Source organism: Brachyistius frenatus, unplaced genomic scaffold (assembly GCF_029030835.1).
Source record: "Brachyistius frenatus isolate BFR_SWC_R1_liver_20210118 unplaced genomic scaffold, ASM2903083v1 Contig_281, whole genome shotgun sequence".
Lineage (NCBI taxonomy): Eukaryota > Metazoa > Chordata > Actinopteri > Embiotocidae > Brachyistius > Brachyistius frenatus.
This window is the reverse complement of record NW_027210880.1, coordinates 160,038-182,418: the sequence shown is the minus strand read 5'-3', so window position 1 is coordinate 182,418 and position 22,381 is coordinate 160,038. Positions and strand designations below refer to the sequence as shown.

Below are 22,381 nucleotides of genomic sequence, written 5' to 3'. Positions count from 1 at the left end.
CACACACACACACACACACACACACACACACACACACACACACACACACACACACACACACTGCAGAACCAAACGACAAAAGAAAACTGATGTAAACAATATTTCAGGGACAAAAAACAAACAAACACCTGAGACTACGTCATCGTCGCTTCACCCTCCCCCCCCTCGATTCTCGATGATGTTGCTGCCAGCCAGGTCGGCTTCTTGTTCCTGTTGCCCTGGCAACCAATAATGGCAGTGCAAGTGGGGAGGCCTTACGTTAGCTGTTAGCTTCCTCCTCAGTCAGTTCACACGTTAGCATCGAGAACGTAATCAGGACCCTTTAACGGGGGTTTCGTTTCAAATGGAGACTTTTTCACCCGACCGATGTTCAGTAACCAACTAGTTACCATCTAGTGATCAGCTAGTTACAACAAACTACATCTGCCAGCAACAGCTGTCATTTCAGCCTAAAAAAAAATATATATATAATTTATTTGAAGGGAATGAAGTGACAATGAGCAGCACCTGCCACCATTTTCCCTTCAAAACCCTCCAATCAGAACGGGCCCTGGCTGACGCACATCATCAGACACCACGAGGATCATGGGAGAGTGACGAGTAAACCGCTATCTTTAAAATAATCGGCATTAACGCTGCAACTGAGTCCTTCCTCTCGACTTCGAACGACCTCGTATTTAGTCCGATGTTTCAGATGGATATCAGTTTTATGTTCACGTTTAGTCGAGCATAGCACACACATTGGAAGAAACTGTTAGCTTGGCTCCATCAAGACAGAAAAAAATTCCTCCGTCCACCAACTCGTCAGTAGTGTCGAATCAGGAAGTGAAATTCACCTTTGTTTCTTAGAAACATAACTATCGCCCTCTGGTGGCGGCCATGTGTGACATGTTTGCTGATGGAAGTCATGGAAGTTCACTGTTCGTTGGATGTTTTATTAATATTCTGTCATTTCGGTCGCAGGGTGTTTCTTCGTAGTTTATTAATACACCCAAGCATAACGGGAAGGCAACTTCCCACGTCGTAATCACGAGCTTGCGAATTCAATTTAAAAGGCCGGAAAGCGGGCGGTCCTTCCTGAAGCTAGGCTGGCTTCACATGTAATACATCAGTCGGTCCACCAGGGGGCAGAGTGTCTTTGAGATGTCTGACGTCACCTCGGCATGACAACAAGACACGCAACGACTGAGGTCACATGAGACGCAGGATGGCCGCGCAGGACCCAGAAGACGACGTGGACGTGTTTTTTGTCTGTTGTCCCGCCCCCCTCGTCGCCTGCTATTCAACCATTTATGGGTTTTTCACGCCCTGCGAAGCAAAGCTGTAACACGGACACGCCGGCCCCTGGAGGGGGGTGCAATACACGCTTTGCATGTTCGAGGTCATGATTCGATAGATTTCCTCTAAATTTTCATCTCAGGAACCGGTTACGAGTTCATAAAGCTGGAGTGGATATCTGAAGAACCGACAGCAAGCGGACTTTGTGCTGAACTAGACTGAACACTTTCCATGAGCTGAAACCGGCTCTACCTTTTCACTTCACCTGGATTCGGTAAACGGGCTTCAGGATTGAACTGCAGCAGTAATGAAGTCCAACAGACCTTGTTGGTTTGTTCAGATGATGTAAAACATGTCTGAAACGATTGTAGATTTATAAAGAGACATTTTTCACCAAAGTGAAGGAAAACATCTGGAACTAATACTACAGTATTCGTATGATCGGTTTGAGAAGTACTGGGACCTGTTGGCCAGATATTACGGTGGTTTTGGTTCCCCGGCGATATTGTCGAACCCTTCATGATGCAGGTTGGTGTACAATAAACTACCAGACACACACACACACACACACACACACACACACACACACACACACACACACACACACACACACACACACACACACACACACTCCAAAACACACACAGAACAGAAAAACATTTCCCTTGAGAGTCCTGAGCTTCAGGCATTGAGGGTTGATCGCGCTGCTCTTCTGCATCTACCGAGATCAAACTACTCGACTGCTGCTGGAAGTGTCTTCACAAAGTTCGCCACACGGATGAAAAGAGTTGGGATTGCTAAACCTACACAGACACAAACATCCCCGTTCCCTTTTGTCAGGTATTCACAATTTAAGGTAGTTCAGGTGAAATCGAAACCAGAAAAGGACACATCCTCGTGTCTCCGGCGGTCCGGCGGTGGAGGAGCGGTCCGACTGAAGCGCTCATCTGCTGGGTGGGACGACATGCTGCCGAGATCGGGATGGAAATGTGGCGAGTTCATCGACCAGCTCAGTCCTGTGATGAATGACATCGTTCGAATGTCGTGATGTTGTTGTTCCAGACAGCATTTTTAACAACATGCAGCGAAAACTTGGGAGGTAAAAAAAAAAAAAAAAAACTCAACTTCCAGGTGATGTGTTGAACGTTCCAGCGAGATCCACGACTTCAACGAAGGAGGGATGAGCCGATAGGGAAGATGCGTCTGCGTAAGCGAGGCTTCTACCACTACAACAACAGTTGGCGACTTATTTAGCGCTCTGATACCGGAGGATGGTGGTGACGCAGCGGGGTCGTTGGGAGGCGTGTGCCAGACCCGAGGAAAAAGAAAGCGTCAGCTTTGACCCCTCAACGGGTCGAGTTGTGGCGACCCGCGGTGGGATCAGGAGTCAAGACACGAGTGCGAATGAATGAGATCCAGCCCAGGCACAAACTTTGAAACCCCGCACCCCACCCGACAAAAACAAAAACAAAAACAAAAACAAAACTTTTGGCTTTGTATTTATGTACAGCGACCTCCTGTGGAGACAGTTCGATGTCCTTCACATGTCCACAGGCCTGCAGGACTGGATGTTGGCGATCCGGCGCCGGCGTCAAAGGTCAGGGTCAAGTCTTCAAGCTGAGAGGGGGAGGAGCTAACCGTGCCAGTCTACTGTATGTTTCTGTGTTTAGTGATTCTCCAGTCTGTATTTTCAACTGTCTTGTGGTTAAAACTGTCTACTAGCTCCGCCCCCTCCCTCTAGATCCACCCCCAGCTACTGGTGGACCTCGTTGGCGATCAGACTGTCCTCCCCTGACTGGAAATCCGCCTCGTTGATGCTGTTGCCTCCGTTCAGCATCTCCTCGTCCTGGGATGACCCTCGGTCTTCCTCGCTGATGCCGCCGCCCGGCTCGTCCGAGTTTGGGTCCTGGAGCACCTGGGCGATATACATCTGCTGCTGCTGCTGCTGCTGCTGCTGCTGCTGCTGCTGGGGCTGCTGCTGCTGCGAAGACACAACGAGGAGCAGGTTAACCACCAGGGGGAGACACAACCATCACCAGGGGGAGACAAAACCACCACCACCAGGGGGAGACAAAACTACAACCAGGGGGAGACAAAACAATGACCAGATTAACCCCCAGGGGGAGACAGAATCCATTGGCATCACTGAAATAGCTCTAGAAATCTGTAGAAAATAAACCAAAACTGGCATTAAACCTCGTTATCAGAAACTGTCTGGTTTAAATCATTTCATCAGCTGTAGACAAAGATCTAGTTCAGCTGCCCATTTCCCAAAATAAGAAACCTAAACCTGAACCTACGGAGCAAAACAAAGCCTTAATTCAGGTAAAGCCAAAAGCTAAAAAACTCCAAAACTATAGATGAAATTCAGTTTGCAAGAAACAAACTTTACAGCTAATTTGTATGTAAGCTCAACCTTATGATTTCAAAAACTAAAGCTACCTTTTTAACCAGCTAAGATCTAGAGATATTTTGCTTATAGAATAAATACCTGAAGAACAAATCTTTGCTGACTGAAGCTACTGAAAAACTAGTGTATTAGGAAACTAATAAACTCCAGTAATATAGAGACTTTGTTGACGAGCTAGTACTGAACTTTTTAAGCCAGCAAAACACAAAAACTGAAGCTAGTATTGTTGGTAACTTGATGATCAATAACTCACCTGAGATTTGGTGGTGGGGGAGGATGAGGGCCGAGCTGGACGTCCGTTCTCAACAGCGTCCACTTCGTTCTCCTTGGTGTCAATCTGAGACGGAGACAATAAACAGTGGAGTGAGCGTTCATGTTTCCTGCTGCTGTAACACCGCTCATCAAACCGCTGCCGTACCTTGTAGTTGTGAGCGCTGAGGTACTTGAAGTGTCCGAAGCAGACGTGCGACAGACAGACCACGATGGTGACGATCAGCACGACCAGAGTGAACATGGAGGTCGGGGTCTCGAAGCCTGATGGTAACACAGAACTTTTGTTAGCATCCAGAAACAACTACATGTCGAAGCCGTCCCGTCACTCATACAAACACAAACACGGACTAAACTTGGACTTGTGTCAAGGTTCCCGTTTCCTGACTTGGGACTCACAGCCACTGATTGACTGATCGAGAAGATGAAGTAGAAAAGGTGTGTTTGGAGGTGTGTCCAGGAGGGGGTGGGGCTCACCTGTGCGTACGGTGGAGAAGAAGAGCAGCCAGAAGAGGCAGAGGATGGGCGCGGCCACCACCTGGGTGACGGCCCCGGAGTGAATCTTCTTGTCCAGCTTGGAGGGCAGGTAGGCGTAGTACATGTTGTACCTGTCCACCAGGTGTTTCAGCAGCATGTACATCAGACCTGCAGAGGGACAGGTGAGACGTGTTCACTGACCTCCACCTGGTCTGGTCTTAAACCTCAAACTGAGCCGGACTCACTTGAGCTGACTGTCTTTGGACTAACCCGATACCTGACAGGGACCCGATACCTCACTTGGACCCGTCTGAAAGGACCTGTGGCCTCATTTATAAAACATTGCGTGGGATCCATACCAAAAGTGTACGTGCGCACAAAAGCAGAAAACGGCACGCGTAAAAAAATATTCAGATTTATAAAACCGTGCGCACGCACACCTGCACGCAAATCACAATCCACGTGGAAATGTGCGCACGTTGATATAACCTCATATCCTTGCTTCAACACGCTCACATTCAACCATAAATGGAAATGCAAAGCAAATTATAAAGGGTGATGCATATAAAATGATCCATGTGGATCAGTGGTGAATCGTGTAAACAACGGAGAGGAAAACCCGGAAATAGAATTTTTTTTCCGACAGAACTCGAGGTGTTTGTGGACGAGGAGGATATGAAGCACATATTTCTTCGGTGGTCACAGCTGTGGGGTCACAAACTAAAGAAAATGCAGCGAGTGGCAAGATGTTGCGGTGGTAGAAGTTCCACCGCGATGTCGCCATGACGACGTGCTCCGAGCGCCTGAGAGCGCCGTGGAAACACTTTTTCCACGGCATTAAACAACTGCATTAAACTATATGTGCACAATATGAGAACAAAAATGTAAAACTGTCGCTCTGTTCTTTGACCTGATGCTGTTTGAGGTTATCTTGGATTTTCACAGTGGATGATGATCAGTTTGCAATGTAAATGTGGTGAAAAGGAACGTGTTGTGAGCGACAGTGTGTATGATATAATGAGCACAATTAAATGTGAGATATAGATTTGCTTCTATCATTTACAGTTCAAAGTTTCTTATGGAATAATTACAGGTCACGAGCAAAAACGATCCTGCTGGTTAGAACGACAATGACAAAGTGGACTCGCGTCCAAATAAGATGTGATATGAAGTGGAATTAAATGTGTGAGAGACTTCGTATCAAGTTGTCTGTCACATTTAATTTCTACAATCTGGCTTCAATCCACCACCTCACCGTCTGTGTCGGCAAATTTTCCCCGTCTCCAAAACGTGCGTGCGGATGGGTCAGAGTGTGCTTACAAGTGCGCACTATTTACCGTCAAGTTTGTTTTTATGAATCCCGTTTTTTGCGAGGGGAGTGGCATACGCCTTTTTCAGGCCCTGTTTTGTGCGTACGCAACGGTTATAAATGAGGTCCTGACTTGGACCTGTCTGGAAGCACCTGATCCTGACCTGAGACTAGACCGACTCGGTGTTGACTTGGTACTGATGCTGCGGCGGTGTAGACTGACCGAAGGGGACGATGATGGGGCAGGTGATGCTGTAAGCCATCACCACGGTGAAGACGTTCATCATCCAGGCGTACGCGGCTCCGAACTGGAACTCATAGGCCTGATGCTGCAGGGAGGAGACACCGTGTTACCGTGACAACAGTAGGCTGAAAAGTTTATTGTATTAGTCCGTCCTCTGGGTCCGTGTCAGTGTCCGTCCTCACCCTCTTGACGTTGCGGCGGTCGGCGGCCGAGCGAGCCAGGCACAGCCGGATCATGTACATGAGCAGGCCGGGGATCCTCAACAAGTCCATGGCGTTCCCGATGAATGCCGAAGCAATGACGTAGTTGACAAAAAACGCTCCGTTATCCGGCAAGAAGACGCACCTGAATGAAACATGAATTACTGCCGACTGATCAACCAGACTTTATTAATAATTAATTAATTAATTAATTTTTAAGCGCTATGATGTCGTTCTCTGAGCAGAAACATCAGTAAACTGAGAGGAAGATAAGATACAACTTACTCAAATCTGACTTTGGCATCAGCCAGGAACTTCTTATCAAACAGCCAACGGAAGAAAACATCCAGACTACAAACCACAAACAGAAACACTTTAGAGACAGCAGAGGTCAAAGGTCATTCACGCAGGAGCTGTCGCAGTTCACAGATTTATTACCTGCTGAGTCCGAGAGACGGGAGCAGCAGCACCATGAAGATCAGGAAGGTGTAACATTTGTGCATCGTCGTCCTGTTTTCTCCAGACCTGCAGAGACAGACAGGCGGTCGAACCAGGATCAGAACGGGGGCAAAAAAAATAAACCGGGCAAATCTGAGCGTAAACCGGGGAATTTTAAGGGTCAACTGGCATAAAACGGAGGTAAAGCTGCCAGTCAAATTAAAGTTAAATGTGACCTTCCAATGATTTTAAACTCGACCTGCCTAAATGCAACTGACTTGAGACCTGAGACTTGTCTTGAATGACTTTAAACATGACCTGAACTTACTTCGACTCTGCGGTCACTTGATTGGAACGGTGTTGGCTGACCTGTTACTTAAGACTTGGATCAACTCGATCGATTTGGACTTTCTTTGACTAATTTTTATACTTGACTTTGTATTGTTAAAAAAATCTGGAGATCACACAAATTTTGAACCCTGATTTGGACGCTAGACATATTTGAGACTAGTTTTAACTTATAGGTTGCTGATTTGGAGTGTCTTGACTGGGACTTGATTTTTCTTCCTGATCTCCAGTTTTCTCAACCTATTAATGGGCTTTGACTTGTTGTAAATAACTTGAGACTGGACTTGTCTCAACTGATTTAAATGGTGCGGAGGAAGCACCGGTACCTGGTCCAGTGGGCCTCGAAGAAGGCAGAGTAGTAGACGATGGTGGGCAGCAGAGCAGAGAAGGCCCACAGCAGCAGGGTGGGGAAGAACTGAGTGACGATCGGATTCTGTCCAAAAGACAAACAAACAAACAAACAAAGAGTGCAGAGTGAGAGGGGAAGGATCATCAGAATGAAGCCGGTGTGACTGAAAGATAGGTCGTTGCTTTTTACGTTGAGATACTCGACAGGCTTGGTGACGTTGAACTTGTCCATGGTGGAGATGATGATGGCGGGCGTGGTGAGGAAGAAGAGCAAGAGGAAGAGGATGCAGTTGATGATGAAGCAGCGGATCCACCAGGAGATGCCGCCCAGCGACAGGTGCTCCCTGCAGGGGGGGGGGGGGAGGGAGAAACAAGGCTCACATCAGCTGAACTCAAGGGGTGTGATGTTTGGAGTGTGCAGGGGGATTTCAGGTGGGCGGAGCATGTGGACATACCAGCGGACATTCTGCGGATCGGGGGCGTACGAAACGCTCCAGTTGTGAACGTGAAGAGCATCGCTGAACTGAGAGGAACATGGCTCCTGACGACACCGACAACCCTGAACCTGACAGGCGTTAAAGTCTTTCAAAATGCTGTGGCGAGGGGGCGGAGTCAGAATGACAATGAGGCGTGGTCAAAGAGAGGAGAGGGTAGAGAATTTGTGAGAAAAGTGACCAAAAATATTCATAAAAGTTCCTCCTCTGTTGCTGATTAAGCCTCTAAATCTCTGTGCTAAGCAAACAGTTCCCCCCTATTTTTAGTCTTTGTGCTAAACTAACAGTTCCCCCCTGTTTTTAGTCTTTGTGCTAAACTAATATAATGTCTCAAAACTGTTGAGTGAAATAATTCTAATAAACTGTTAATGGCAGCTCATGAGAGGAGTCATAGACAGACAGGAGAGGACCAGATTCAGGGGCGGAGTCAGGTTGTGGCTTACATGGCGGTCATGGATTCATTCTGAAAGGTGACGAAGGCCATGCCCAGTGGTTTGGTGTGGACCTTCTCCTTCTCCTTCCTGTACTCCTCCTTTAGCTTGGCCTCCCTCTTGGTGTAGTAGCTGACCGCCTCCTCCTGCACAACAAATAAAAAACATACACCGAATATGCTAAAGTTTAGCGTATTAGCACTTCAATTATGTGCTCGGACAGATGAACATCATCGGGATGGTTAGCTAACCCTGAGCTCCGGCTTCTTGTTGAACAAGAGGTCGATCAAATAAGTTCAGAGAGTGTTCTTGAAGAGTGACTTTCTTTGGGCCCTCCGTGGCACTACGTTAAAAACAAACACGATTCTGTAGTGTAAATCCCTGCGTGGGCTCAGGAACACTTGGCTGTAAGATTTTCTGTTCCCCAAAAAATTTGACCCAAAATTGAATGTTTCTCTGCTCCAGTTCCAGGTCCACAGTGAAGTCACAAATGTTCTCATACTAGTGGTCACAAAACCGTGTCGATCAAGAGAGGACACTTGGAATGCTTCCTCATGAAGGTCGTTGCTTCCTCCTGCTCCGTGTGCATCACCGTGCTGCGTTCAGGAACACTCTCTTATTGATCCACCCTTGTACTCCCAGACTGCTGCTGAATGCAGCCTCGGAGTCTCTTTTTCCCGCTCCGATGTAACAACATTAGCACTGAGCGTTAGCCTCACCTCCTCGCAGCCGGTGATGGCGCAGCAGCAGAGGTGTCCGCAGGGTTTGGGGTTGATCATCGTGGGAACGTGTTCCTTCGCCATCAGGTCGGTGAAGAACTTCTTACTGCGCTCAGTCTTCTTCCTGCAAACACAAACACAGATTATATTTCAGGATGTTCAGGCATCGTCACTAAAAAAAACTCAAATCAGAGAGCTTTTCTTCTGAACTGTGCTTCTGTTCACTGACTGTGGAGCTGGAGTGTATCCCAGCATGCACTGGGCCTCTGCCTCACCTCTCAGCGTTCAGAGACATCAGTCTGGCCACGTTGTAGCAGATGCGAGCCTCCAGCACCGTGCAGTTCTCGTACGCTTGCCTGAAAGACAATACGGACGGTCAGGGTGGTGACAACACGACAGATCAATGTTTGAACGTCAGGACCATCAGGACTCACTCAAAGTGCTGCTTGATCTGACTCTCCTCCGCGTATTTAGAGATGCCGTTAATGAATAAAGTGCGTTTCACCTGCAAGACAAAAAACTGGGATGAATGTGTGACTCTCGGTTTACACAGTCCACCGTTAAAACATCGGCTCAGGGTTGGACTGTCTTCATGTCTTCAGGATCCACAGTGTGTCCCTACCAGGTCGTCCTCCTTGTAGTGCATCTTGGACGTGTGTCTCCTCATGCTGTAGACGGTCAGGAGCAGATACATGAACGCAAACGAAGTGTGGAGCCACAACAGGTTCGTCCTGGCAACGACAAAATATTTCATTTTTAAATAAATCTTTACAAAATCAGAAACCTTTTCTGTTTAGATGAAAGAGGTGACTGAAAAACATCAAGAGCTTGTTTCTGATGGAGCTAGGCTCACAGTTTCCCTCTGTTTACAGTCTTTGAGCTAAGCTAGGCTAAAAGTTTTCTTCAGCGACACAAATCACTTCGTGGCGGTCCGGTCTGATGTCTGAGATCGTGGCTAACTCCGCATCGACTCACCCAGATTCCAGGTTGGCAATTGTGGTGCGTCCGAAGCTGTAGGCGTTGTTTTCTGGAACAAATGAGAAGCGATGTCGTCAGCAGCTGACCGGACTGAAGTGAAGCAGGTTCACAGACTCGTTCTTAAAGACTTGACGTCATAAACGTTTACGGCGACGACTAGAAAACCTGATGCAGGAATAAAAACCCAACATTTATCTGTTGGACATTAAACTGTAACGTGTTGTTGGACCGTCGAGTCCATCAGAACCTGCTACCTGTGCCTCTGACTGACCACAGTGAGGACAGCTGTGTAACTACAGACCGGATCAGACTGAGTCCGGGTCCATCTAGAACCACCATCTACCAACACACAGGTCTATAGGTGTGCAGAGCGCCTACAGCTCTGTCCCTTTACCTTCTTTAGAAGGAGGTCCGGGGGTTCCTTGGCTTAGGAAAGCATCTTTACTGATAATTCGGACTAAAACCAACGAAACACAAGGCGAGAGCACCGTGAGAGAAATCCTCCGGACCAGAGTCCAGAGTCCAGGATCTGAACCACTCTTACCCAGCAGATCTCCGGAGAAGTTAACGGGCAGCACGATGCCGACGGAGAGGACGCCGACGACCACCAGCAGCCCGATGATGTGGCGCTGGAAGGACAGGTAGTGGACAGCATCTTCGCCACATTTCTCCCTGATCTCCTCATCCCTGCAGCCGGAGGACAGTTGTTAATCGTCCACACGGAGTCATTTCAGTCAACAAGGTGAGCAAAACAAACGGCCAAACTTCTCTTCAAACGATTCGAGTCTCTACAACACCTTTTAAAGTGTGAAGAAAATCTGAATCTGAGGATTTTCAAATCATGTAAACTCATTTGATTTAAACAGTCAACAAAAGACTGGAAAAGTTTTGTAAAGATAAAAAAAAAAAAAAAAAACACCTGGTTGAACATCTCAACTAATTAGGTTACCTGGCAACAGATCAGTGACATTATTGGGTATAAAATGATCATTTCAGAGAGGCAGAGTCTCTCAGCAGTGAAGATGGGGAGAGGTTCATCAATCTGAAGTCGATACTCACTTTATTCTGAAAATCGCAGTCAGCCACGAACAGAATCCCTGAAAGTCAAAGAAACAAAAAAAACAAAAAAATCAGAAATTAAGCCGTTTCATGATCAAAGTGTGAAGATCGATGACCAGCAGCAGCAACAATGAAGATGATGAAGAAGATGAAGACCATGGTTTTTGATGAAGTTATCTTCAGTTTATCGGTTTCATTAAACCCGATCATTTAACTCAGTCTTTGATCAGATGTTGACACGACTTTCTGTTGATAACTGGATGATGATTGGAGGTTCTGTGGCTGTGCAGGTGAGGTCAGCTGAGTGGGTAGAGCCTCAGCCGCTGACTGGCTGTCTCAGGTTGACCTGTGCTGAGCCGTTCGGTGTTAAACTGGATTATGGTCAACAGATTAAAAGCAAACAGAAACCTGCTGAGTTTGACTTTCACACTTCTACACAACTCCTACACGCCTTCTACACGCTTCACACGCGTGACCCGCTGCCGACGTGATCGACTGTTTTTAAACCGACTCACCTGACAATAACTACCAACATTATAAAACACTTGAAGGCATCCTCTCTCATCCTGCAGTTCACATCTGCTCCACCAGACTGCGCCATGACATGACAACACAGTGAGACAAACTGCTGATAAACTACTTATTTTTCTGTCCCTTTGAACCAGCAGAACTGTGTGTGAGCAGCTCCTGTCTGCAGTGCATCATGGGTAACCAGGCAAACATCCCTGATTACTGTGATACTGAGCAAAACCTAAAATCAGACAGATTCTCAGGCAGCTTCTGAACTGTGTGTCTGGAGGTTTATTTTGAAAGGACACGATGTGTGAGTCCAGGTATGCAGCTCCGAGTCTCGTCTCCTCTCTGATCCAACAGTCCGACCATCTCTGCAGCAGGAAACAGGTGAAGTAAGGAGTGAGGAAGAGGAGTGATGAAGGTGGCTTACGTTGTCTCGCTGGTCGAAGTCGACGGAGCTGGAGACCGATGTGAGTCGTTCGTAGCGGTCGGGCGTCTCTGAGTGCATCGCCGAGGCAACGCTGTGGAGACAGACAGGGCGGGGTCAACTAGCTGTTTGCATGTAGTTTCTCTGACCTTTGACCTCTCACAAGCCGGTTGGACTCCTGAGGACCCAGAGACACCAAACACAGAGGGGGCTAACAGGAAGTGGACGCTCCCTGCTTCAGGTGGCGACTCTTAAACCTGCAGCTATGACCGGAAACACCATTAGCTCCACCCACAGCCACACAGACCAATACTGGGAGGAGTCAGAAGAGGCGGAGTCACAGGCAACACAATGGAGTTATCGGTTCTGATCCAACAACAGTCCAACTCTGACTGCACGGGCACCAACACGGCACTAAAGTCAGCTTCTGATTGGACGCTTTAAAATGTCCCGACAGACTTTTTACAGCAACAAACACAGTCATCCAATCAGAGTTAAGTTTCCTCATACGGGCCAATCAGAAGCTCACTTCAGCCTCGTGTGCAGAGGAAGGCCTCATCCGTCGGGTTTTGTTGGCGTTAGCGTACTATAGCTGTCTGGCTAGCACGTCACAGGGTTTACGACACACGCAGCAACAAACACACGTTACCTTTTCACCGGTTCATAGTTATCTCTGTCTCGTCTCCGGCTGAATTCACGTTAAAATGGAGACAAGTGCGGAGCAACGTTAGCATCACCTCCATTAGCATCGCGCCCATTAGCATCACGTGTGTTAGCACCACGTGTGTTAGCATCACGTCTGTTAGCGTCGTTAAGTTAACAGCCTCAGAGCCAAATGGATACAAACACTGTAAATATTTCACACACTCAGCACTCTTGTTGTTTATGGCGTGTGATTAGTGCCACCTGCCATACGGAGGCGCTGCTGCACACCCCTGTTATTTTAAACTTGAACTTTTGTGTTGCAAACATTTAATTTACTACAGAGTCAGTATTTCAGATCTTTGTTTTCTATATTTGATTATGTAATCAGGAATCCTGTTTTACAGAAAAACATTTAAGTGTCCACATCTAACAAAATATATGTAATTACAATAATACGTTATAATTTCATGTGTTGAAATAAATAAATAGTGAGCTGACAGACAGGTAGCAACAGCTGTTGATGCGGTTCCTCCCTGCCTGCAGGGGGCAGCACAGCTCTCAATCACTGCAGTATTAAATCACGAGGGCTGTGTGGTAGCAGGCACTAATGACACTCCATATTTTACACAACCTGAAAGGAAGAGAGCGTTAGTCCAGAAACCCGTTAATGAAACCAGAGGAGGAGAAGGAAGCTGTTAGCTGACAAACCAAACACGGAGGACGCAACAACGTACTATTCCCGTTCCTCCAGGTTGCTGAAACGCTTCTTCAGTCTTCAGGAAAACAGAAAGAAAATAAAGAGTTGACGTCACTGAGAAAACCAAGAACTTTGGGTGCCAAACGTAATTGATATCAGACATTTTCTCGTCTGTATTTCATTATATTCAGTGAAACGTCAGCAGAACTGTGTGTGAGCAGCTCCTCTCTGCAGTGCATTATGGGAGTTCAGACGAACATCACTGGATCACGGTGACACTGAAGGAAACCTAAAATCAGGCAGATTCTCAGGCAGCTTCTGAACTGTCTGTCTGACTGGTTTATGGAGATTTATTAGTGAACAAACATCGGCGGTAATGAGATCTCCTCCGCCCAAGGTAATGTCTATAAATTAGCAGCAAACATGTTGGAGTCTTCAATCAGTTTCCATGGAAACAAGCTGATCATTAGAACAAAAATCAAGCGCAGCTCTCTGAATTACTGACAACTTATCAACTACAAATATGTGAAATTAAAGGTTAATAAGAACTGCTGCTGTTTAGTAATTAAAAATAAATATCTTTTGGTAAAACGTACTTTTACTGTGAAACAAAAAATAAAAAGTATACATTTTGAATACAGGTTTGTAAAATGAGGGAGGAAGAAGTTAAAGCTGCTCTGAAATGGAGGTGAAGTTCACCACAACAACAACAGAAACCGTCTTTGTGTTGCTTCCGTGTTTTCCAGCTCTTCGCTGCCTCTTGTGACCGTTGGAGGAACAGCAGCCCATGAGGTGTTTTTTTGTTTTTTTTCTCCCTCCGGCCTCAGGGGGCAGTAATGAGACCGTGACAGGTCGGCGCAACTGGAAAACTCACTCACTCATCAAACATAAACAGAACTTTTTTATGCCTCTGAACATTATAAAAATACTTAAAGTTCGTACACGTATCCGTAAGCTTCGTTAACTCTTTGTTTACCTGTCGGCGTCGGTGACCAGTGCCAGGCGGCCATAGTCCCACGCAACTTTCCGCAGGATGGAGAAGACAAAGAGCAGCACCTGAAGAACAAACCTCATGTCAGACGTCTAATAAAAACACAACGTCAGAGTTCAAAGGTCACTGAGCTGATTGTTCCAACAGTCAGTGAACGTCACAGCGAGAAGCTCCTCCCCCTTATGAAGCTAATTTTCTTTCGATGTCATGACATTTGTTTAAATCTTCGCACTATCGTTTAGTTAGTTAAATTTAATATCATTCTATTTTTATTGTGTATATTGTGCATTTTTACATTTTTATATTTCATATTTTTAACTCTGGTTATTTGTATTGCTTTACCCTGTATCTATGAATGCTGCTGTAGCGAGGCCGTAGAGTGATTACGATGAAAACCTCATGGCCGACGCGCGTTTCTTATGTTTTGGAGCAACTCACCAGGAAGCACATGAAGTCGAGGGCGAGCACGGTGGGCACGCCCCCAAAGGGCAGCCCCTGCAGCACCGTGCTGCGGATGCGGGCTGAGTAACAGTAGTCTTTGGACCCGCTGTTGGTCGAGCAGTTGTCCGGACCGCTGCATGTCTGGCCGCCACCGAATATCGCCATGGTAACGATCAGCACTCTGAGCATGCTCACTGCCGCATCTTCGCCGAGAACCTGAGGGGAGAGAGAGAGAGAGAGAGAGAGAGAGAGAAGGAGACGCTCGGTCAGGACACAGACAGATTTTTCACCCTGACGTCACCGGTCTGGTTTGTCCTTTAGGCTGGACGTCTGGGGGACAAATGTCCAGCAGATAGCAGAGACAAGCCTGAAGTAGCTGACCAACGACTGACCTCGGTTTTTTTGTTTATATACAAGATTAGACGCAGATTGGTCGGACAGAGGTCTGAGCTCTGTGTTTTCGTTCGTGGGTCAGAAGACATGCGGACGAAAAATAAACCAGCATTTGAATATTTTTGTGTTTCCGTGACAACAGGCATCACACTTCCACATGCAGAGCAGCCTGCATCACTTCCATCCTCCCTAAATCAGCAACACTACAATCGCCAGCATGCCCAAGCAGCTTCCTCCTCTGACCTACTGATCCTGTTGCTACGGTAACCCCCGACTGCAGCCCCTGACCCAGTTTTTATGCCTCGGTGGCCGCTTGTCACAAAACATCAGTGATGGCGCTCCCCCTGATGATGTCACGGTTACATCACAAGGAGCCCGAGAACAAAGACATGACGAAGACGCTCCATGAAACGCGCTGACTGACCGTCTGTCTGCAGATCGATGTGTTCAGACCACAGCAGAGTCATGTGACCACTTTTGACTTCTTCAGTCCTCTCCGATGCAAACAGGAAGTAGAACGGTATCGCGGAGTCATGGACTTCTTTAGTCTGTTATTGTTGACATTCAGTCAAACTGTCCCCTTTAGACATCATCAGGAACCGACGGGCCTCAACACAAAGACACAATCCTTGACAGCGTCATCTGTAGTCGACTGATTAACTGTCACTTCAAATAGAAGTTTTGGTTCCGGGGCCCCCTGAGTCCTGGAGCCGGGTCGGGGGGCCCGGGACCACAGCAGAACTGTGTGTGAGCAGCTCCTGTCCACAGTGCATCATGGGAGTTCAGACAAACATCGCTGATCACTGTGAGACTGAAGGAAACTTAAAATCAGACAGATTTTCAGGCCGCTTTTGAACTGTGGAGCTTTATTCTGAAAGGACCTCAGAGACGATGGTATAAACAGGAAGTGGAAATCACTCTGAGTTTGAACATACGTGTTTCATGCACGAGTCCAGTCGGGACTCTCGGAGTGTCAGCCTCCGCCTGAGCAGCAACAGGAAATAACTTCCTGTAGTTGTTTACTGTTCATCATGTGATCAGTTCTGATTAGAGAGTGTATTGATCGGTGACTTGCCCCCCCCTCTCCTCCCAGATGGACAGCCTGCAGTGACCTGTGCAGCCTGTAGAAGGCGCTGACCCAGCTGTTCCAGTTGCAATGATCTGATCTGGAATATTCCTCCAGTCCCACGTCCGTGACCTCCCCCCCCCACACACACACACACACACACACCCTCACACACACACCCTCACACACCCCCCCCCACCCCACCGTTGTCATGGTGCAGCAGCGGCATGACTCATCTGAAGCCTCCAGACTCAGAGCTGCACTGCAACACTGACAACAGAGCACAGATCCATCAGAGCAGGGCTGCACCAAGACCTGCAGACCTGCTCACAGACCACGACACCCGGTCCAGACCCACATCTGACCCCCGTCCCCACAAGACCCCATCATGTCCTCACACTTGTCCCACAGATCTTATTTTCCCCGTTCATGTTAGCGTCGGCCCGAACACCTATTATCACTATTAGCTTTGGCCCTGCAACCGTTAGCATGATTTTAAACCTCATCAGCCCCTGATAGACTAACTAATTTGCATAACACCCCCTATCAGCAGAAAATCTTCAGCAGCTTCCTGCCGCTCAAACTCCAGTTGAACAAAATGTTTTTATAAACATGCGTGTGCCGCTGATAGATAACAGCAGAGCGTCTGTGAGGTTCAGATTACGATTCTGACAGTTGACAGTCGAGAGGCCGACAGGAAGTGATCAGAGGTTCTTTACTGGTTTACTTTCTGACGGTCATTCTACCTTCAGTCTCAACTGATGTTCCACTAAAGTTTGTTTACACAGGAAGCAGCAGACTGTCCCTCGCAAACAGGAAACACAAACGGATCCTTTAAGAACTCAGAGGAACTGGTACTAAAAACCCCATACTAAAGAAACTGTACTTAAGAACCGGTACTAAAGAACCCGTACTAAAGAACCGGTGCTTAAGAACCCGTACTAAAGAACAAATACTAAAGAACAAGTACTAAGGGGCTCCTTACAGTTTTCCTGTCGGGTCGGATGTCAGAGGAGCGTCTGTGGTGAACAGGCTGGTTTATCAGGACGCTGCAGAACTCCGTCTGGAACACAACAACACACTCAGGTTCTCCATCAGGTCCAGAATCTGACGAGCAGCGTCACAGAGCGACACGGAGGGACAGAACCAATCCGGTCTGCTCCGTGGATCTATGTCTGAACCAGTCCACATGTTTGGAACCAGAAAACACCACCTGATGACGGCACATGTTCCTGTTCAGAGAACCTCCAGGTGTGGGTCAGCTGGTACCGGGTTTTATGAGGCCGGTACCGATGTGATGGAGTAGAATCATTCTGCGGAATACCTCAAGACCCAATCTGATGTTCACAGTTTACTGACATCAGATAAACAACAACAACCCACCCAGAATCTGTTCCTGCATCATGTTCTGGAAACAAGTTTTCATAATCACTAACACGGACAGATCTGTGGCAGGGTGGTCGACTGATGTATCTGCTGATGTATTTATGGAGTCATTAAAGGTAAAAATGAATGTATTAAACTGTTTTTACACTTCGACGATTCAGACATTTCTCAGAGGAAACATGCAGCCGGACGATAATTCCATCAGTCACATCATGTCCACATCACAGGCTTTAAATAAAACTGTGTAACTTCCTTAAACTGCAGTACCACTTAGGACCACTAGGGATGGTCTCCAATAGACTCCCATTGAAAGAGCATCAAGTTCTCTCCTGAAATACAAAGTCAGTAAATGTTTTTAGTCATCATGGCATCATTAGATAAATTCCCTCCTTCTGATCAGTGTTCTGGTCCTTCTGGACGTTATTCACTCATTACATATTAGGACTCGGATGTGTTTGGGGTCGGGGCAACTCGTCCATATATGGTCACTTCTGGCTCCAAAGCAACAAGAGCGTGACTGAAATATTGACCTTAAAGCTTCAGGACAGGAGCTCACAAACTAACTAAATAATACAATGAGTAGCAGAAGGAGCAACAAAATGGAGTCTGATATTACTGGTACAGTTTAAAACATCCTGTCTGTCAGTGTGATTGCTGTGTAGTTTTCTTTAAGCTCAGCTCACTGAGGACGTTCATGAAGACATTTGACTACGTTGACAGAAATGTAGATTTTTTTTTAATGTTTTGATCATTAATATAGAAGATGGAGGTTTCACTGCAGGTGAGTGATGTATCTCAGAGGAGCAGGTGAACTAAATCAGTCAATCTGTGGACTGTTAGTCAGTAATGTCAAATGTCTCTTAACTGTGAAAATATAATTTTATATTTAAAATAACCCGTGATGAATTTAACAAAGTACATTTATATGAACATTGTTCTCAGCTCTGATATAAATATATGATGATCTGATATAGTGTTGATGTAGATTAGTTATTAAAATGATCACAACCTTAAACATCTACAGCAGTAAAATACAACAAACACAGTAATATTAATTTTAATACATCATATAACAGTAAAAAACGGTCTGTACTTTTACTCTCATATTTTAAGTACATTTTGCTGATAAATACTTTTACCTTAGTAAGGTTTAAATGCGGTCTTTTACTTGTAGCAAAGTATTTGTACTTTGTACTGAAGGATCAGTGTGATTCTTTATCAACCGGGCAAGTTGGGTGGTGTCTAACTTAATCTCGGGAGAGAACGTGATGTTTTTTGAATGGGAGATACAAAGAGTTTTATAAAGCATCTGTGGTCTGTGGTGAGGACATCTTATAAAGCGTCTGTGGTTTGTGGTGAGGATGACTGGTTTCAATAGGCTTTAATGAACTGTTAGCGCTGATTGTGGGCGTGGCTAAATAGAAGATACTGAGCTGACAATGACGTCACTGTTAGTGCAAAGCGTTCAAGAAGAACTGACAGTCAGCAGAAAAGTTCCAGATGTTGTATTTGTGTATTAATACTTATCAGTGGGTTCACACTCAGTACTCACTACAGGCACCAGGATGATGCACTGAAAAAAGGTCCAAAAAAGAAGTGTGAAACTTTCCACCATAAAAGGTCACCATCTCGTAGAGAAAGGGGGCGGGGCCACCGACGTAAAGAATGTTCAAATGAAGGCGTGAGGAGGCTGCAGCTGTTCCTGAACACAAAGCGTTTCTTTTTCAATGCTGCTGCTGGACAGAAGAATCAGTGTGTTCATTGAGTGCGTTAAACAGAGGACACAAAAAAAAACCCACAAGATTTCTGGGTAAATAATTAAAGCTGCAGATATTTTGGAGGGTGACGTGTTCACATGATGAGGTCATTTCCTGTCGGTGTGATTTGAAACAACACTAATCTGTCAAAACTCAAGTACGACATAGTAAGAGTCCTAACATGGAGGAGTACTATTAGTTAGTGTACTGAGGCAAGTATGTCATCTGGAACACAGCAGGTGTCTCCACTCACATAGATGTTAGTCGTCCGACAGGTTTAGTACTCTGACGGTTTAGTACTGCTCCAGGGTTAATACTCCTACGGGGTAGTACTCCTACGGGTTAGTACTCCTACTGCCGTTCTGCACTTTATTCTAACCGTAACACCTGCTTTAATCATTTTTCCCAGAATTGAACATGTTTTGGTTTCCTCTGCTGAACACGGTGAACTCTCTGATTCTTCTGTCAGCAGCAGTTCGTTGATACTCAGTGAAACATAAACACTTTGTGCTGCGTTCAGGAACAGCTGCAGCAGTCTGAAAACCGCCAACATGACGACTGTTTTGGGTGAAAAGTGTTGTTTTACAGTCAGTTTGTGGAGTTCACCATCCAGTAGCCATGAGGCACTGCATGTTTCCATAGTGACAGTGTTGGTACATAGCACAAGTCTGACATTTCAGCCGTCGCCATCTTGGTTTTATGGTGTCAGAGGTGACCATATTTGGACACTATCCCCCACCCACCTACATCTGAAACCGGATTGCACCCCAGGCCTGTCAATGAAAGAGCCCCACCCCCAAACATATCTGTGTTAAGAGTGCTAATATGTAAGGAATGATTAATTATTTCCAGAAGGACCAGAACACTGATCAGAAAGAGGGAATTTATCGAATGACACCATGATGACTTGTGGAAAACATTTAATGACTTCGTATTTTCAGGAGAGAACTTGATGCTTTTTCAATGGGAGTCTATTGGAGGCAGCCCCTAGTGGTCTTCAGTGGTACTGCACTTTAAGGCTTTAAACTGTCCGTGGATCAGTTGATCTATTGATCATCATATTGTTTTTATTAATATAACGTCACATATTCCCGCCAATCCATTGAAGGTTGTTGAGCATTGAACGAGTCCTTTGGCGGAGCAACTGATGATCTGACCTCATTTTATTTCTTATTTCTGATCCTCTGAAGCTGCGGCCCTGCAGCACCTGCAGTCCGGCCTGCAGTCCAGCCTGCACTCCCCCCGCCCCCCTCCTGCCCCCCGGTTCCGAGCATCCGCGGCCCGGACACAAAGGCAGAAAAACGCAGCTTCGACCCGCAGCAGGTGGATTTAACCGCAGAGACATGAAGAGGACAGACACACGGACACGCGGCGTGTCCTCTGCCGATGCATTATATAACCCAGCACCCCCAAATAATCTCCGGCCGGATGGATGCTGTCTGGTGGACCCGACAGGCCGCCGGAGTGGTTGCAGCAGCGGCCTGTCAGACGCTAATCAGCCGCTCAGGAGATCAGACAAAGCCGCCTAATGATAAACCGGTGCCGGAAGCCGGGATCAATAAGCCCGGTCAGAATAAAGCCGGTACCTGACCATCCGAAGCCGAGCCGCCACCTCCTCTCCACCGATCACAGCAGAATTTCACCGCAGAAACCGAGCTGTTAAATCCTCACAGGTCCAGCGCCGCTCCGGCCGCGTCCTGCCGCAGCGCCGCCATCTGACCCAACAGAACCTGATCGGGCCGCAGCCAAAGAAACCACCACCGGGGTCCGAGGGAGAGTCCTGCCGCGAGAGAGAGTCCTGCCGGCGGCCACTGAGTCGCTGAGAGCCGCTGCTGCTCCGCCGGGTGTCGGTGTTAAAATGGAGGCGGTCTCTCCGGGAATAGAAACAGAGGAGGAAGAGGAGGAGGAGGAGGAAGAGGAGGAAGAGGCCGTTCGTTATTCCACACAGTCGCCAACAGAGGGCGACATGACCTTCACAATAAGATTCCCCGTCGTCATTAACAGTCTTTTACTTTGACAGAAGAGGAGCTGATGAAGAACCACCAACCTTCTTTTCCTGTTGAGCTCAAAATGAAACCAGACCTTCAATAAAACAACAAAAACAACCAAGCACAAACAAAAAAAACAACAACAAATTATACAACCACTTCAAATATAAAGTAAAAAAAAACAATAATATCAACCTAAATAAACTAAAAACTCTCATTTGTTTTTCACTCACAGAATAAATATAGCGGTCTAATGATTATAATAACAATAATCTAAAATATAATTGCTGAAATATGCAGCTGCAATAGATAACAAAGAAAATAAATAGAACTATAATAAAAAAAAAAATCATATGTTGACAACCACTGACCTTCAAAATAAAAGACCTCTCTTGTATTTTGTCAACTTTGACTGAGACAAATTGAAAAAATGTGATCTCTAATATCCAGTCATAGACTGCATTTAAAAGTATTCATAGATTACAGGTCTGAAAAATTTAAAATTTAATTTAAAGTTTTTTAAATGTGATTCTTTAAATTTAGGAGGCATTGGAAGTTTGAGGCATTTTGTTCTTTTAGCCTGTACTTCGGCTTTCCCAGTTTTGTTTAAATAAAGTGAGCTCCTCGTTAAACTAGGGAACATTGTTTTTACTAAATATTGCTTCAGAAATGCATTATTCCATTTTCTGTGTCAGAAATCTACTCAATCAATATTTAGGTTTTGTAATTTAGATGTTGGCTTGTTGTCTGTTGTTTTTAATTAATTGTAAGAGTGCTGTTGGAATGTTTTGTATCACCTTAATATAGTTTTCCACGGAGCAATCCAGTTCATATTTGCCATCAAACTCTTCCACTTTAAGTACATTAACATTTCGACCTAATAGGAGCATGCTTTACCATATCTGTTTTCCCATCCAGTCTTCCATAAATATAGATTTTCTTCTACTTACGATGACTCTGTTGTTCCATAGTGGGACATTGTGAGGGCTAAATTTATGCTTATAAGTCATTTTCCAGTGTGACATAACTTGTTGGTGAAAGGCAGAGAGTTTGAATGGCAATTTAAAGATTTCA

At 46.1% G+C, this 22,381-nt stretch overlaps 1 protein-coding gene across 4 annotated transcripts; it reads right to left on the bottom strand.

Moving 5' to 3' along the window:
• Positions 1 to 1,200: 1,200 nt before the first annotated feature.
• On the bottom strand, positions 1,201 to 21,242 carry LOC138634872 (CSC1-like protein 2). 4 transcript variants are annotated; one of them, XM_069722068.1, is made up of 25 exons: positions 20,906 to 21,241; positions 17,162 to 17,239; positions 14,715 to 14,933; positions 14,262 to 14,341; positions 13,323 to 13,361; positions 11,947 to 12,037; positions 11,004 to 11,041; positions 10,489 to 10,631; positions 9,942 to 9,993; positions 9,589 to 9,697; positions 9,401 to 9,471; positions 9,242 to 9,322; positions 8,967 to 9,090; positions 8,260 to 8,393; positions 7,778 to 7,915; positions 7,513 to 7,666; positions 7,301 to 7,407; positions 6,627 to 6,713; positions 6,474 to 6,539; positions 6,171 to 6,333; positions 5,968 to 6,073; positions 4,436 to 4,603; positions 4,107 to 4,222; positions 3,942 to 4,025; positions 1,201 to 3,259 (listed from the first exon to the last, which is right to left on the bottom strand). In XM_069722068.1, exons 3-25 carry the CDS (start codon positions 14,904 to 14,906, stop codon positions 3,032 to 3,034), a joined length of 2,571 nt encoding a protein of 856 aa, XP_069578169.1. In that variant the 5' UTR covers positions 14,907 to 14,933; positions 17,162 to 17,239; positions 20,906 to 21,241; the 3' UTR covers positions 1,201 to 3,031. The 4 variants fall into 4 exon arrangements, with proteins under 4 accessions (XP_069578169.1, XP_069578171.1, XP_069578168.1 ...); XM_069722070.1 differs by lacking the exon at positions 17,162 to 17,239 and having other exon boundaries at positions 1,201 to 3,256; positions 20,906 to 21,242; XM_069722067.1 differs by lacking the exon at positions 17,162 to 17,239.
• Between the last annotated feature and the right edge of the window lie 1,139 nt (positions 21,243 to 22,381).